The sequence below is a fragment of the Oncorhynchus keta genome, chromosome 35 (assembly GCF_023373465.1).
Source record: "Oncorhynchus keta strain PuntledgeMale-10-30-2019 chromosome 35, Oket_V2, whole genome shotgun sequence".
Lineage (NCBI taxonomy): Eukaryota > Metazoa > Chordata > Actinopteri > Salmoniformes > Salmonidae > Oncorhynchus > Oncorhynchus keta.
The window spans coordinates 62,785,396-62,802,659 of NC_068455.1; the positions used below are offsets into that span (position 1 = coordinate 62,785,396).

General features: G+C 43.2%; 2 protein-coding genes across 3 annotated transcripts; one reads left to right on the top strand and one right to left on the bottom strand.

Moving 5' to 3' along the window:
- Positions 1 to 809: 809 nt before the first annotated feature.
- Positions 810 to 8,359, bottom strand: si:ch73-335l21.4 (E3 ubiquitin-protein ligase-like). 2 transcript variants are annotated; one of them, XM_035753196.2, is made up of 4 exons: positions 7,498 to 8,359; positions 5,805 to 7,299; positions 5,622 to 5,680; positions 810 to 3,778 (listed from the first exon to the last, which is right to left on the bottom strand). In XM_035753196.2, the coding sequence occupies exons 1-2, from the start codon at positions 7,946 to 7,948 to the stop codon at positions 7,241 to 7,243; spliced, it is 510 nt and encodes a 169-aa protein (XP_035609089.1). In that variant the 5' UTR covers positions 7,949 to 8,359; the 3' UTR covers positions 810 to 3,778; positions 5,622 to 5,680; positions 5,805 to 7,240. The 2 variants fall into 2 exon arrangements, with proteins under 2 accessions (XP_035609089.1, XP_035609088.1); XM_035753195.2 differs by lacking the exon at positions 7,498 to 8,359 and having other exon boundaries at positions 5,805 to 5,970.
- A 3,535-nt stretch (positions 8,360 to 11,894) lies between these two features.
- LOC118368786 (uncharacterized) lies at positions 11,895 to 17,142 on the top strand. The gene is made up of 2 exons (XM_035753197.2): positions 11,895 to 12,182; positions 15,712 to 17,142. The coding sequence occupies exon 2, from the start codon at positions 15,821 to 15,823 to the stop codon at positions 16,460 to 16,462; it is 642 nt and encodes a 213-aa protein (XP_035609090.1). The 5' UTR covers positions 11,895 to 12,182; positions 15,712 to 15,820; the 3' UTR covers positions 16,463 to 17,142.
- Positions 17,143 to 17,264: the final 122 nt, after the last annotated feature.

Here is a 17,264-nt window from a genome sequence, read left to right on the forward strand (position 1 = left end):
GGGGGATTGTCTCTTGACATTAATCAATGTTCATGTTCTTATGACAGATGTATTTCAACCTTTCCAACTATTGTTTCGATCTCATTTGACCTATTTTCCCCCCCTTCCTCTAGCAGCAAGGTCAAGTGAACATAAAACACATTTACAGACTTTGTGATAGACATTGTAAAACGAGACTTTTGGAATCATCGAATATAAGTCATTAAAAAACAAAGTTTTCCCATGTGGTTGTCAAATAAGGGACCATTATGCCAAACCCTCAAGCAGAGACTGGAGAAAAAGTTATGTCCGTAGATTGTGTAGGTCCTCTGGCTAAAAGGGACTCCGATGGGTAAACTATCATTTTAACAAAATTCCAATAAGTCTTCCTCCTCCATTTCCCCTAACTAATACTCCCCATGACAAAATCCAAATAATATTTTCCCAAACAACCCTAATGTTATGTACAGTGGACCATGAGTACATCCCAAATGGTACCCTTCTCCCCTATGTAGTGCACTAGTTTTAGATTAGAATGAGATTCTTGGGGGTGAGATGTAAAAAAATACATCCTATATTTATAAGCCGCTAAACCAATGTCAGATGTGGCTAACCAGATAAAATAGACAATCGAGACTAAAAAGCTATTGGGGAATATGGTTGAGTCAACATAAAGTACATTCTTCCCAAAGAGAAAGTCTAACATCACATATAACATTAACACTTATGGTGTCACCTGTACAAAAGTTTAACCATGCTGCAATCCTGTTGGTCTACACTGAATTGTTAGGTTTCAACCCAATGGCAAGTCTGCATTAAAAGAGAACACATTTTTTTAAGTATGAATATTTATTATAAATTATCACATTTACAAGCACAACCATGTTCTGAATAAATACTTGAGAGCAGGGCTATGGGGTCAGGTCACGTTGTTCATGAATTCAAACCGGACTGACGTCAAGGAAAGATTACCTGCAGACACCCTCAACTAGTTAAGTTCTTTCCTCATGGCTCCCAAACTCCTAAAGTCCCCTACCACTTTGAACAGCCACTATGACACTACCCACATCCCCCTCTCCACTCAAGGCAGCAGCACTGGGGAATGGTAAGGTCTTGGGGTCCCCTCCTTCACCTTGGGGTGACCCAACCCTCGGTGTTGGTTGGTCTTTGTCCAGTGCGCCACCATCTTCACCTGATGCTGGGGTATTGGATGTTGACTGCACACTGTGTCCGGAGCTTCCCCTGGGTTGGATTCCACTGAAAGAGGCACTTCCTAGGATATCAGCAAATTGGATAGCCTTGAACCTCATAGTTTGGGGCTTGGCTGGTTGGGAGGCGGTGTCGTTCGAAGGTGAAATACTATGTTGGCTCTGCACGCGATTCACCTTCATACGTCTGCCCTTTACAACGCTGCTGGTGGGTTTGCGACTCTCTGTGAGTTCAGTGATGCTAAGGCCTGGTTGAACTTGGATTCTGGGAGCGCTTGGGTGGACACTGGGGGCAGAGGTGGGCACAACTGGGGGTGGCTGCGCTTTGTTGATGGGAGGCACCGTTTGTGCACAGAGATCAGCATCCTTGTCTTGGGTTGATCCTACTTTGCTTATAGGTTTTTGGAAGCCCATGAAAGCATAGCTTTTCTGGCTTTCTGAGAGTTTACCAGATATGAACCTAAAGGGATTGCGCGTCATTTCATTTCTATCCGGGTCACGTGGGTGAGACTTGGGGTCTTCATAACTAGAATGATTCACAGTTTTGTGAAATGAGTCACTGCTTTGAGAAGTTTCTTTACTGAGGACATTTTGGCTCTGACTGGCTGTTAAAGTAATGGAGGTGGGCTGGATTTCAGCAGGGGCAGATACATTGCTGCCCGAGGGCCTAGTTTCACCTGAGAGCTTTATGCCCAGAACACATTCATTCTGTTTGGATCTGGAACCTTTGGGCAGTCTGTAAATGACAGACCCAAACACATTGAATCTAGCTTTAGGCTTGAAAGGGGCCGAGCTTGTTGGACCAGGTTTAGCCTCTCCTGCAGTCAAACGGTAATGGAAAACATTGTTGCCGGGCAGACTAAAAGTTGGCTGAACATGTTTTAGACTCTCACTCTGGGGAGATTGTAGTAGGGTTGTTTGGGATCCCTTGAAAACATGGCCGATTTTAGCCTCGTTATCCTCGCTAGGTGTAGATCTAAGAAACCAAGGCCTACCGGATCTCGTGGTAGAGCCAGACATGTCAGTGGTAGTAGTCTGCACTTCTGAAGACTGGACATTGCTGGAGGCATGCAGGCTGTTAGAGTCTAGGTCGTCTTCTATGGACGCAAGTTGGACTTCTCGTGGACCTGATTTGAATGTCGTTGGGGCTAGAGTATCACTTTGGGCAGAGGAAGTTGTAGTGGAAGCTACTCGAATTCTAGGGGCAAAGCTATACTTTCTGTATACATCTGGATACCCACTGACAGAACTCATTATCATGCCCCTAGGTATACCATGACTATTTCTCCAGCCAGTACCCTGACTCTTTGCAGTGTTTGTGTTGACTGAAGTTCTGATAGCAACAGAGGGTATGTCATCGTTACTCACGATGGGAGCCAATGTTTTTTCGGGATCTTGATATTGGAACCCTCCGAGTGTATTTACATTTGTGGATTTTCCAGGTTTGTAACCACCGGTGGCTAACCCGTACTGACCACTGGATGAGCTGCTTAGCCCAGTTTTCCTCCAAAGGACATAGCCACTCCTGGTTTTCAAAGACTGGTCAGGGGCAGTTTCTCTCTCTGCAGGCTCAGAGGGACTTTGGGTGGGTTGAGTTGCAGTGGGGGCCATTGTGTTCCAGAAAGAGCCAAATCTAATAAGAGGTTGAATTCCGCTGAAAGCACTTTTAGCCTGAGTATCAGCCATTTCACCCAGGAAATAGCTACTAGGGCTACCTCCACTTTGAGCAAAATTAGCACTGTGATGGAAGGGTTTGTTGATACGAGAAGCATGTTGGGCTTCACTGGTAGCATCTACTTTAGAAGAACCGGATTGGCTCAGGGTTGGTGGGTGCACTTGTTGTCCATTGGCAGACTTAATGGCTGTAGGGTACAACTGAGAGCCTATGTAGCCATAACCCCTTTGGACATGTGTGGATCTTCCAGACCCATGAAGACTGGAGTTTCCTTCACTTTGGGTAGCAGAGGCAGCACCAAGTCTGCTAATGGTCTTCACTCCTTCACTAGGGCCCTTGTGAGTGGTTTCAGAGGTGCTGGAAGTGGATTGGGATTCCCTGAAGAGGTAGGAAGACATAAACGTCCTGTATTTGGATCTTTCATTCTTGCTCACAGGGTTTTCAGCCTGTTGGGCTGGGATGGGGTTGTCGTCAACAACAGGAGAGCCAAATGTGTCCCTGGCAGGTTGCAAACTACTGGTGGTAACATGGCTTCTTTGGGTCATAGGGTTTGAGACTGAATGAAAAGTACCAGAGGCACCCCAGGTTCTGGGGACAAGTGGGCTAACTAGGCCACTAGAAGGGTAGGTACGAAAATGGACAGTCTTACTGGGCACAGAGCTGCTTGAAAATCTGTTAGATTGACTGTTGGAAGGCGGAGACTCCTCACCATCAGGGGAACCTTCTCTCCCAGTCTGGACTCCCGGTCTCAGGCTGAAGACAATCCGAGCCTGGTCAGGTTGGACACTACTGGGGACCGGTTGGCTTGGGTCAAGGCTATGGCTCTGGCTAAATGTGTAAGGGTTGTTGAAAGTCCTCCATTTTCTTGGGCCCTGTGTACCGAGAGAACTTCTCTGTTCGTGTATTGCTCGCCTGCCTACAGGGAAATAAGAGTGCAATTCAGTATTAAATGAATGTCATGTCTAAATACACTGAACAAAAATATAAGATGCAACATGTAAACTGTTGTCCCCATGTCCTGAAATAACAGATCCCAGAAGTGTCAAAAACAGCTTATTTCTCAAATTTGTTCTCATTCCTGGAAATTAGCATTTGTCCTTTGCCAAGATAATCCATCCACCGGACAGGTGTGGCATATCAAGAAGCTGATTAAACAGCATGATCATTATACAGGTGCACCTTGTGCTGGGGACAATAAGACATGTGGCATTGTGTTGATGTGACAGAACTGCACATTTTAGAGTGGCCTTGTGTTTCTAGGGTGAGTGCAATTGGCATGCGGACTGCAGGATTGTCCACCAAAACAGTTACCAGAGGAAGGAATGTTAATTTCTCTACCATAAGCCACCGCCGTCGTTTTAGAGAATTTGACACTACGTACAACCAGCATAACAACCACAGACCACGTAACCATACCAGCCTAGGCCTCCACACCCATGCATGGTCATCAGAGACCAGCCACACAGACAGCTGATGAAACTGGGTTTGCACAACCCCCCCCCCCCCAAAAAAAATGCATGCTCGTCATCACCAGCGTCTGGGCCTGACAGCAGTTCGGCGTCATAACTGACTTCAGTGGCAAAGAGCTCACAGTCGATGGCCACTGGAGAAGTGTGCTCTTCACGGATGAATGCCAGTTTCAACTGTACTGGGCAGATTGCATGTATGGCGTTGTGTGGGCGAGCAGTTTGTCAATGTGAACAGAGTGCCCCATGGTGGCATGTATGGGCAAACGTACGCTTTGTACACAAAAAAAAAAAAAAAAAAACATTTTTTATTTTTTTAATTTTTAAAAAAAAAATCGGTGGCAATGTGAATGCACAGAGATACCATGAGATCCTGAGGCCCATTGTCATACCATTGATCCCCCACCATCACCATGGTTTCAGCATGATAATGCACAGCCCCATGTCACAAGGATCTGTACACAAAGTGTCCCAGTTCTTCCATGGCCTGTATATTCAGACATGTCACCCATTGAGCATGTTTGGGATGCTCTGGTTTGACATGTACAACAGCGTGTTCCAGTTCCTGACAATATCCAGCAACATCACACAGCCATTGTGGAATGTTGTCCCACTCCTCTTCAATCAGCCTGAGCAACTATGTGAAGGAGCTGTTGTGCTGCATGAAGCAAATGGTGGTCACACCAGATACTGACTGGTTTTCTGAGCCATGCCCCTACCTTTTTAAAATAGGTACCTGTATTCCCAGTCATGTGAAATACAGACTAGGGCCTAGTGAATTTGACAGATTTCCTTACATGAACTGTAACTCAGTAAAATTGTTGGGAAGTGAACTAAAACCTCACATCAATTGAATCACTGAATTGTTTTTAAAAAATGGACATGTTGGTAGTGCAGTTTCCTAGTCAGATTATTTGGATTGAGGGAAAAAAATGCTGAGCCCTAAATATAATATTTTAAAAGTTGGCTTGTCCTTACTTTATTAGTAAGCATACATATTAAATGTAACAACAGCTATGTAAGTTCACTGAGCATGTGGTTTCCAAACAGTCTAAATCATATCTCCTCAAAACAATTTCACATCACAAGATATGAGGTTAAGCACACAGGTTGTAAGGATAGATTCTGAGCAATAACCCTGGGCAGCTGGATATTGTTAACAAGTCACCCAACTCACGTATTGAAGTCTATGACAAACAAAAACTTCACAGACATAGATATGACCCGAAAAGAACGGTCACTTTCTGTGCAATAAGTTAAAAATAGAAACGTTATCATGCTTATTACTCTTACCCCTTGATAAACGTGAACTGACTTCCACAGTAGCGAATACCAGACACAGGACCAGAAGTCTGTAGGACAAAAAAAAGAAAGTTTGATTTCATTACTGAAAGACAAGTCAATTTCTCATTGTTATCGTAGTACACAAAGTATTAGGCAATAGTCTGAAGTTACTTGATTAAGAAAAGAACATACCTCAAATTAAGTCTTAAAGTAAATGACATTATTGCTGGCCAGCAACCAACATATGATACACAACAGCACAATCAGATTGTAGTAGATTGTAACTGAAAAAGAGTCCAAGGTAAAAAGATCAATTAAAAAAAAAAGCCTTGTTTGATCAACCTCTTGCTCCTCTAGTTGTTAAATAGCACCCTGTGGTCAGAGATCCCCTTGATTAGCATATTAGATGTGCCTGTTGCTATCTCAACAGGTGCATCTAATTCAGGACCCGTTCAGAAGAGTGCAACATTACAGTATTTTTCAATAGGGATGTATTGTGTAGATTAAAACATATTCTTGTCTGTATAGAATAGGCCAGGGAATCGCGTTAGCGCTGTTACGTTTCTATTTGCGTCCTGAAAATTTCTGAACGTTTCACCTCACTGAACACACGCCAGGCCCATGTGAACACAGGTGCGTGCAACCAATTATGTTGATTGCATCCTCCAGAATTTTGGGGAACATGACACCTGGTCTCAACTGTTTTGATAGGTCTATATGACATGAGCTTACGCCGTCTTATATTCTAAATAATGGTAAACCAAGCAGAAGTTCAGAACAGTGTTATTTATTAACTTATTCTTCAGCGAAAAAGCAAGAATCAGTTACTACTGCAAGCCATTTATCCCGCGAGAGAAGAAAATAAAAAAACAACAATATGTTTTATTACAACAAAACAAAGGTGCAAAATATCACACACAATCAATTAAAGTGAATGTAATAAATACACTACATTCAAGTAGTTTTTTCTTGAACTGAGCACCAACAAAATTCAACACATTCTAATAGTTGGAAATGGAAAGCCATAGGCTACTTCAAAGCACAAAAAAATACAATTTTACATAAAACTATTTCATTCAGTAGCCCAATGGCTTCAAATAACAGCCTATAGTCTTTACAATTCTGTTACCATTATGTGTTTGGTCATCACCAATTATTACATGCATGTGTGAAGAAATGGACACAGCGGCCTAGTTGGCTATTATATGGAATACATATTACTGCTTGCTCCAACTTCCAACTGGACCCGCCAGTCTTCTACAGTCTAAATGGGTTACTGTAGTGTAGGCTCGTGGACGGCAACGCCCCCTCTCTGATCAATCAGGTGCCACTGAGGTGCGTTCAGTTCGCTCGAACGTTTGCTAAGTTACGGAACGGTTTGTAGCGATTGACACGTTTCCCCCAAAACGTTATTAAACAGACTCAGGTAGGGTGGCTCCCGTTGGTGGGTGTGGCGAGGTGTGGCTTGAAGCAATGTGTGACATATTTATTAAAGGGCAGTGGCCATGCCGACAGCTTTCTCCAACCTGGTCGTTCAGTACAGCACCGGATCCGTTCAACTGAACGTGCCAGAACGTAAAAACGTACTGAACGCAGCCCTGATGACTTTCCAATCAATGAAGTCCGCATCAAATGGTATAGCATGACATCATGAAGAGGTCTCGTAGGTCCTCATCAGTCATACAATCTGTAGGGGAAAAATAAAATATGTAAGAGAACACAATAAAATGTCCTTCTTTGGGCAGGCTACAATAGCCTATTTTGGTCCGCAGGTCAATTGTTAAAGGACAATACCATCAAAGTAGGCTATGAAAAACTACCGGAATATTAAATAATGCTTTTTCGTGAAAAATAAAGAGTATTGCAATATAATAGGACTACTTACGCGCTCTCCTTTGGGAATGATTCCCAGTGAATTTGCCCCAGACGCGCCTCAGCGAACGGCGGAACCTTCCACCTCTGGAACCCCTTTCCTCGGCTGAGTTCTCACGGGGAGTCTCATTGTCGTCCTCCTTCCCCTCACTATCCCCCTCGTCGTCTGTCATGCTTTCCCCGAGAACGCCAGATACCACCATGCGCTCTAGAACAATTTCGTCTACCCGAAGCGCTGCCCTCACTTTTTCCGATACAGAGGTCGGGTATCGGCAGAGTGGGCAAACAATTGTCTTGTCCTGCCGCGAACATTCCTTCGTGGATTCCACTTCACATACTGAGGATTGGGAAAGGGTCACCAGACAGCGCTCACAAAAGCTGTGTTTACACTGTAACTCACGAGGACACCGACGGCCGGTGTTGTAGCTTCGGTAACAAATTCCGCACTCAAGATCTGAACACATTTTTCTTTCTCTTTGGGTGCTGTTTCGTTCAACGAGAATGAACAGGTCTGAATTAATTGGCTATTAGGCTATATTTATATTTCTTAGTGTGGGAGGGACTTTCACTTGACAGAGTGCCCAAAAAAATAGTAACCTATGACTAATATTTTGGAAATAGTGATGTCATCAAAGAGACGCGGCGTCCACGTGCTAACCCTCCCACTCTCCACCCACACTTCCTTTTTTACTGTATATGGAGGAGAGTTAGTGGGCCATTCTGCTACAGTTTGGCCAATGTCTGTCTGATATTCACCCACAGTTTCCAGGTATGAAGCAAGTTCATCTGTATAGTGGGCTATCACCCACATTTCCCAGATATAACAGAACCATGAATGAAAGACAAAGTGCTTGCATCAAGAAGGTTTCCTCTCTTTTGAAATAGTGATTTTGATATTAATCTGTGCCGAACTGGCTCCTGTCTGTCTGTGTCTTATAAACAACAGAACTGCCTTATGGGGGGAGGAGAGAGGCGAAGATGGAGTAAGAATCTTTAAATAAATTCCAGATCCCTAAGTAAATTCCCCCGTCTGTTTCTTGATGACATTAGACTACTTTGTAACTGAACAGAACAGGAGTGAGCCATGACTTGAGCTGTCAACTTCCTATGCTGTCCTATAGCCGATCTGCAAATATCTGTCAAGCCCATAGATAAACCCATATCAGTCACTTAAGATGAGCCATAGGTCTCACTGTTGTCTACTCTCGTGACTCACACCGGCTCAGATACCCTTTGAATTCCATCTCATTTGATATGCCCTTGATTACTGTAAGCATAATAGAAACATTGATATCAAACAAGCTGATAGTTGCAAACGTGTTGTGCAACAGTCTGTTATGAAAACACAACAACATACTATTGTCTCTGTTGCCGCTGCCAACTCACTCTACTCACTCTACTGGCTTTACCCTTCCCAGAAATCCCAGCACCTCCCTCTTACTGACACTCTCCGGGGTGTATCTGGTCGTAAACGTGACGTCAGCCTTTTGTCCCCACGCTAATCCTCCAGACAAAGCCCAGGACCTATCAGGTGTCCCAGTAACTCTTTTCATGGTGATTTCCTTGTCCTGCAGTCAAAGCCAAGAGTAACAGGATCTTAGGGAGGATAAGACATTTGAAAGAAATGAAGACCGTACTCTTTGATGTGTTATTGTGATCTGAGGAACCATTTTCCTCTGTGCCTGCCACCTGTAGATTGACTTAATGTAAAAAGGGATCATGTATTTATGTAAAGAACAAAACAGTTTACAACTTGTACTGAACAGAAAAAAAGATGTATAGGGCTAGTTTCCCGGACCCAGATTAAGCCTATTCCTGGACTAGAAAATACTCTCAATGGAGATTGAGCATTGAGCAGCATGCTTTTTAGTCCAGGGGTAGGCTTCATTTGGGTCTATTAAACCTGCCCATAAACTTTACAAACTTAATACATTTTTTTATTTTTTATTACACATTCCTTTACTCTCTCATTCCCAGCTCAGTCCATATAATGATGAATTGACAAACTATTTAACTTTTGTCATGTGATTGGGAAGTACCGAGATTCCGTTCTTCACTTGAAATAACACCCACATGGGGCTCTGAAGTTTAAACTCAGCTCAGATAAGGAGACAGGGAAGGCTGGGCCTGTGTTTTGAAAGTGAGTCATCCTCTCGTGGGTGAAAGAGTGCAACGTCCAATCTCACACATACATTATGGTGACTCGATACGATAAGATCCACTGACTGCCATAACTGACCAGACACGTCACTCTGGGTTTCTTCACGGTACCCAAACCCCCAAAATGTATTGAATACATCACTCAGTTATGTATTATAACCATGTCATCATGGAATGCTCTTGGAAATAAAAGCGAGCCGCACACTCTAGGAGCTCAGATGCAAAAATGTAATTACCAACGTTTCGACAGCCAAGCTGTCTTCATCGAGGTATATCAGGGTTCATACCCTGATCAAGACAGCTTGGCTGTCGAAACGTTGGTAATTCAATTTTTGCATCTGCGCTCCTAGAGTGTGCAGGTCTCTTTTATTTTCAAGTTTTCTACTCCGCTAGCCAGCACCTCGCCTAAATAGGTGTGCGTTTCTTTTTCTTCTAGATTATCATGGAATGCTCTGCCACCAGAGGTTACTCAGGCAAAAGCAAGTTTAGCTTTGAAAAACAAGATACAAAAAGACACATTGTATCACAGTGCCTCTTCTCTCATCTAATGTAACTGCACTGTATATTAATATATTTGTATATATTTGAATAGTGTGTAAATATTAGCATGAATGCACAGAAACACATGCACACACAATATTTGTGAATTAGGCAAAGAGTGATTTGTTTGTATCCTATTTTTGGCAACCTAACTGTATGGGGATCTTATTTGACTGCATACATGCATGATCAGTGACACGTTTTTCTGTAGATACGCTATATATACAAAACAATGTGGACACCTCTTGAAATGAGTGGATTCAGCTATTTCAGCCACACCCCTTGCTGACAGGTGTTTAAAATTGAGCACACAGCCATGCCATCTCCATAGACAAACATTGGCAGTAGAATGGCCTTACTGAAGAGCTCAGTAACTTTCAACGTGGCACCGTCATAGGATGTCACCTTTCCAACAAGTCAGTTCATCAAATTTCTGCCCTGATAGAGCTGCCCCCGTCAACTGTAAGTGCTGTTATTGTGAATTGGAAACGCCTAGGAGCAACAATGGCTCAGCCGCGAAGTGGTAGGCCACACAAGCTCACAGAATGGGACCACCGAGTACTGAAGCGCGTAACACAAACATTGTCTGTCCTTGGTTGCAACAATCACTACTGAGTTCCAAACTGCCTCTGGAAGCAATGTCAGCACAATAACTATTTGTCGGGAGCTTCATGAAATGGGTTTCCATGGCCGAGCAGTCGCACACAAGCCTAAGATCACCATGTGCAATGCCAAGCGTCGGCTGCAGTGGTGTAAAGCTCGCCTCCATTGGACTCTGGAGCAGTGGAAACGCGTTCTCTGGAGTGATGAATCACGCTTCACCATCTGGCAGTCCGATGAACGAATCTGGGTTTGGCAGATGCCAGGAGAACGCTACCTGCCCGAATGCATAGTGCCAAACTGTAAAGTTTGGAGGAGGAATAATGGTCTGGGGCTGTTTTTCATGGTTTGGCTAGGCCCCTTAGTTCCAGTGAAGGGAAATCTTAATGCTACAGCGTACAATAACATTCTAGACCAGGCCTGGGCAATTTCAGTCCACGGGGGCCTTATTGTTGTCACATTTTCCCCCCATCCCTAGCAAACACACCTGATTTAAACTAATTCCATTTTTAACTGAATAACATGATCAGTTGATTATTGGAGTCAGGTGTTTTAGCTGGGGCTGGGGCAAAAGTGTGACACCAATCAGGCCCCTGAGGTCTGGAGTTGACCAGGCCTGTTCTAGATGATTCTGTGCTTCCAACTTTGTGGCAACAGTTTGGGGAAGGCGCTTTCCTGCTTTAGCATGGCAATGCCCCGTGCAAAAAGCGATGTCTATACAGAAATGGTTTGTCGAGATCGGCGTGGAAGAACTTGACTGGCCTGCATAGAGCCCTGACCTCAACCCCATTGAACACCCGTGGGATGAATTGGAACACCAACTGCAAGTCAGGCCTAATCGCTCAACATCAGTGCCTGACCTTACTAGTGCTCTTGTGGCTGAATGGAACCAAGTCTCCACAGCAATGTTCCAACATGTATTCCACACTTGAATGATATCCACAGTAATTTGACTCACAACTGTCATTCTTAATACCCTGGACATTGAAAAAGACAGTGTACATACAAAATACCGTACTGTGAGGACAGTGAGAAGTGTCAAGGTTATAGGAGGTGGCTTCTACCTCTATTCCATGTCCCTGGTTACAAGTTACCACCACAACCTAGAGATCACTTAATGTCAGGGCAACCAGGAGACAACCCTGGCTCCAGGAGGAGAGAGGAGAGGATGTCAAGGCATGGGTAAAGCAAGAGAGGAGAGGAGATATGGAGTGAAAGAAAACAGAGAGAGGGAGAGCGAGCCAGTATAAATAAGAGGTAGAGAGGTAGATTAACGAAGTGTGTTAATTTTTACTGTAAATGAGAACCATGGTGTGTCCGGTGAGAATTTTGGTAGTGGAGAGGAACGTCAAAGCTCACCCTTATCTGAGAGGTGTGTGACAGCGAGTGTATGAAGCGGTAAGTGTTTGTTATCTTCCCACACACTACATGGTTATGAATTCTCGGTGAGTTTAACTCACATGGTGTTTTCATATCAACTGAACTACATACAGTAGATAAAGTATGGCAATATATTAATATACAAGCTATCATAGCAGTTATGACATCATGCAGTATGTCTTTTTGCCATTCTGTTGTAATGCTGCACTGTGTACCATTTCTGACTGTGGATGTCAAGGAGTTGGAGAAAGTAATTCATTATTGTCAAGCAAATTACACAGGGTGAATCTTGACCAAATTTGTCTGGAATATGTATTGAGATTATTGAACCAAATAAAAGTGTGACATGTACAGATAGACCAATCCCATGGAAACATGTTCATTACAATCTCTGCTCCTGGGGCCCAATACAAAATAGACCACTATTGCTAGGCAACTGCCCTGTTGAGTACGCTTGCCTTGCTCTATCCCATGTGAATGGAGAGGCTGCTGTTTATGAAAGTACAGTTTGATCTTTATGAGGTAAACACATGGACACCTAAGGGAATATCAGATGAGTACAGTACACCCCTTTTCCATCATGTATATTACAATTGATTTTCATATTGTGGTTCATTGGTGCTATTATGCAACAGTGGAACAACACTTTGGGAGGAGATCCTTGGCAGTTTACTTGATTCAAATCTCTATTTCACTAGTCAACTATCAGTGGAATTTTATACAAACCCAGTAGTCCTGAGGGCATTCCTATTCATTGTATGATTGTTGCGTTGGTGTTGTTAGTGCATCAGCGTTCTAACTAGCCCACAGTGAGAAAGAGCTCAAACACAACAACACACAGAGGGACAGAGAGAGAGTGTAAGGGCCCGGTAATCACTTCTATCCACGGCTCCTGTCCTCCTTTGTTTTTCCACCTCCACTTCTCTACCTTTTACTTGTTATACTGCTTTCACATAGATAAAAAAAAGGGGAATGTTTATCTGCCCCCACAGCCCTGTAATAAATGCTTCTTTTTTTTTACTGGCAAATACAGATTTTTACTCCAATCTGGCAACCCTCATAAAATCTGACATAACACCAGTATCTCAAAGTATTAAGTGAAAACAAGCATAGAAAACAGTATTGGCATTAAAAAACGTAAGACTACTATTATATTATAATTATTTAGGTGACAACCTGGTTGATTAACAATATTGGGTTGTTAACACGTTTTTAAAAAAATAAATAAATGTGGGGGGAAAATGAAAAATAATAAGTGCAATCCTATTTTCAAAAGCGTGCGAGTATCCTGTTCATATTTCACAACCGCAGGCTTTTGTAGCTGCCTTTACTCAATTGAGCAAAAATAATAGCCTTACACTTGATTTGGGCTACATTATTGCATGGTAAATGTTTCTGGTCAGTGATAGAAGAGCAAATGAATAAATGAGCTACCATTTCCACTTGTACAGCCAGAGAGCAATTAACCAAATATACAGACAGAGATTCAGTGAAACAAAATCACATTGATTGAAGTCATGTGCTTTTGGTCGGGAGTAGTCCTCTGCTACTAAGCGACTGTGAGTGAAGAGCAAAATAATCCACTTGCTAAACTAAACTACATAACATGCTGGCAAACTGTTCTAATAAATGAGCCAACTAGACAAGATGATCATGAGCAGCCCTCACCTCAATTTAGCTAAAATTTTCCCAGCCTAATTGTAGCCTAACCAATATCCAAACAGAGCTTCAGTGAAAACAAATCTTACATTGATTTATCATTTCTCAAGAGGAGTCCCCATGCTTGTCTCAAAGCAGAGCGATGGCGCTGTCCCAATCTGAAAGCTGCACACAAACTGAAATTATAATCTAGTTGACCGTAGGCGGTTAGACTATTGCTTGACATTTATTACAATGATTGGATGACTTTGGGAGTTTCAGTAAGCAACAATTTTATAGCATTCCTTCAATTGCATTCCTCCTACTTTATGCCAATATTTCCATAATGAAGTGATATTTATTCCCACAGTAATTCTTAATGGATCCATCCAGTTGTGGTGAAGAAAACAGTTCATGCTTAGTGGTGGGTTATGGGAGAAGTGGCAGGGGGATGGTTAACAGGCGCTGCCTAGCAACCATCAAGAGTTTAAAACCTCTTAAGGTGTAAAGTCCCCTGTTTAGTCCCCTGTTTACATTTTCTCTTATAAATCGATTTGTGCACATGCCTGCAATCCTTACATCATAGTGCAGTAGGAGAGAGTGGTTTCATCACAGTAGCACATTCAGAGATCGATTTATAGCGATTCATCTAAAATAGTTTATAGATAAAAAAACAAATAGTTTGTCATAGATAGACAAGATTTATATGAGATGAAAGGGAAGTTTCTAATGAGTTCAGGAAGCTAAGATATAGCCCTGTGAGACCTTCACAGTGATGGGGGCTGATGTTCTGATCAAATCCAATTTTATTTGTCACATGTGCCAAATACAACAGGTGTAAGACCTTACAGTGTAATGCTTACTTACAAGCCCTTAACCAAAAATGAAGTTTTAAGACAAATACAATAAAAAATAAATAAATAAAAGCACAAAATAATTAAAAGAGCACCATTAAAATAACAATAGCAAGGCTATATACAATAGTAAGGATCTGTACTGGTACAGATCAAGAGAGACCTTTAGAAAATATGCACATTTTCTCTAACACTAAACATACAAATATGTATTTTACGGATATAAGGAAGGTGAAATGTTATAATCTGATTATACTATATTTAGGAAGTATGTAAATCATTTCAAGCGGTATTCATACAGTTATGTTGAATAGAAAATACACCATATCAAATATTTCATATTTTTATCATATTTGTGCTGTGTACTTGAGCTTGTGTTTTCAAGTGAATACACCTCAGCAATTTATTTTTAAAAACGACTAGAAAAGTGAGACTTTAACCTTTCTTGGAGTATGCAACATTTCTAGTTATTGTTTATGGCCCTCTCATAATAAATAATTACTTTGGGGGATTACATTTAGGCCAATGCCGCCTCAGCATTACGGCTAAGTTTCATGCTAAGCCGTAGGCAGAAGTTTAACGAAATGATACTAGATCATTAGGCAGCAATACAAGTTTTGGCTTTGATACCGGCAATAGCTTTCAGATACATGGAAATGGTGGAAAAAAGTTGGCAGCATGGGAAAGTTGGCGGAAGAACATCTTAGTATGAAAGGGATATCAGTCTGATTGTGGATCCTGCAGTCAGGCTTTCCATTTCCTCTGCTCCCCACTGCTAGGGCCTAGGGGGCAGGCTTTACATCTCTTCTTCATTTGGTAATTAACTGAAGCTAGTGATTCAAGGGCTTAGGAATCTCGTCATAAACCAAGAGGAAACAGAACAGAAAACCCCAAGGACCAGGTTTAAGATGGACTATTTTAACCCCATATAGGCCTAGGCCCATTCCCTCTGTTACACACATACTGACAGGTTAGGTTACAATAGCCAAAAACACTTGAACTGTAATACTGTATCAGAATATAATCAATATTTATTATATCATATCTTCCTCCAGGTTCTGCAGACATAGCAAAGAACATCTGACCATCCCAAACGCAGTCTGACCCTGAACCCCCCCCCCCCACAACTCCCATCCCCACTTCCATCTCTCCCTTTCCCTCACGATGGCTGAGCCTCCAGAACCAGTGCACTTCCAGGGGGGCCAAGCAGCAGCAGAAGCAGCAGCACTCGGCTCTGAGCCGGGTGAGTCCACAGAGGTGGAGTGTCCCATCTGCTACCACGAGTACAACCAATGTGGCAAGTGTCCTCGCATGCTGGAATGCCTCCATGTCTTCTGCACCGAGTGCCTCCAGAGAATCCAGCTGTCCCCGTATCCAGCTGAACCCGTGGATCCCCAGAGCCCTCGCAGCCCTGCCATTTTCTGCCCCCTCTGCCGCCACCCCACCCTGCTGGAGACCGGCGACCCCCTCACCCTGCCCTGCAATTCCCGCATCCTGGCTCAACTACCCCCCATGGATTTCTGCACACCCGTGTCGATGGCTGCCCACTTGGCCACCGTCACCCAGAGGGTGGTCCTCTCCCTGGATACCAGCAGGGACGCCCGCTTCATCATCCTGCCCACAGTGAGCCTAAGGGTGGAGCAGATGCACCCAAGCGATAGGCCCCACGGTGGAGGTGTGGGCCTGGTGGGTGAGGTGCAGGTGCTGCAGCACCACAGGAGGACTTTGGCCGTGGTATTCTGGGTGTTGTTTATGATGACCTGCGTGGTGGGACTGGTGTTTGGGCCCAGGTTTTTCCGCAATTGAGGGGAGAAGGAACCGAGGGGCCTGTTCCAATACTTTTACATGCAGCCTTCCTTCCTTTTGTCTTTCTTTGTTTCCTTCCCCCTTACTCAAGGAAGGAAGGAAGGGTGTATTGTCAACATATTTGAATATGGCCTAAGATCTAGACTGAACTACGGGCCTACATCAAACGTAGCCTTGAAACATCCTGTTAACTTCAATTAAACTGTAAATTACATATCTTTAAAATATATAAAAGGTTGATGCATACAGCTCTGTTAATTGGTGTTGAGAAAATTATATATACAGTTCTGAGTTTTTCCGCTATGCACTGATTTAGAGTTCCCTCTAGTGGTCTAATCTAGGAGCGCCTATTACATTGGGGCGCCAGGAAGCCTAGTGGTTTGAGAGTTGGGCCATTCAACAGCTTGCTTGTTTCGAATCCCTGATCCGAATAGGAGACATGTCTACCGATCTGCCCTTGAGCAAGGCACTTAACCCTAATTGCTACAGGGTTGCGCAATAATGTCTGATCCCTGGCCTTGACCCCACTCTCTGAGGGTGTCTCAGGGGGAGTGGAATTTCACACCAAGCACTTGTACAGGTTACCCACTAGTACATGTGTGAAACAGGACAAATATAAGCAGCCTCTATTTGACCTTTGATTGTATTGGCTATTTATTAAAATATTTTCATGTGTTTCATATTTTGACTCTCTCTCCCTGTGCGTGTGTGTGTGTGTGTGTGTGTGTGTGTGTGTGTGTGTGTGTGTGTGTGTGTGTGTGTGTGTAACATCATTTAGGCTACACAATGACTATGAATTATG

Coding starts and splice junctions, on each gene's coding strand:
- si:ch73-335l21.4 (XM_035753195.2), bottom strand. CDS start 5,833: ATGTCATTTACTTTAAGACTTAATTTGAG. Junction 5,681..5,804: donor ACTTTAAGACTTAATTTGAG/GTATGTTCTTTT, acceptor TTTGTCCTACAG/ACTTCTGGTCCTGTGTCTGG. Junction 3,779..5,621: donor CAGTTCACGTTTATCAAGGG/GTAAGAGTAATA, acceptor ATTTCCCTGTAG/GCAGGCGAGCAATACACGAA.
- LOC118368786 (XM_035753197.2), top strand. CDS start 15,821: ATGGCTGAGCCTCCAGAACCAGTGCACTTCCAGGGGGGCCAAGCAGCA.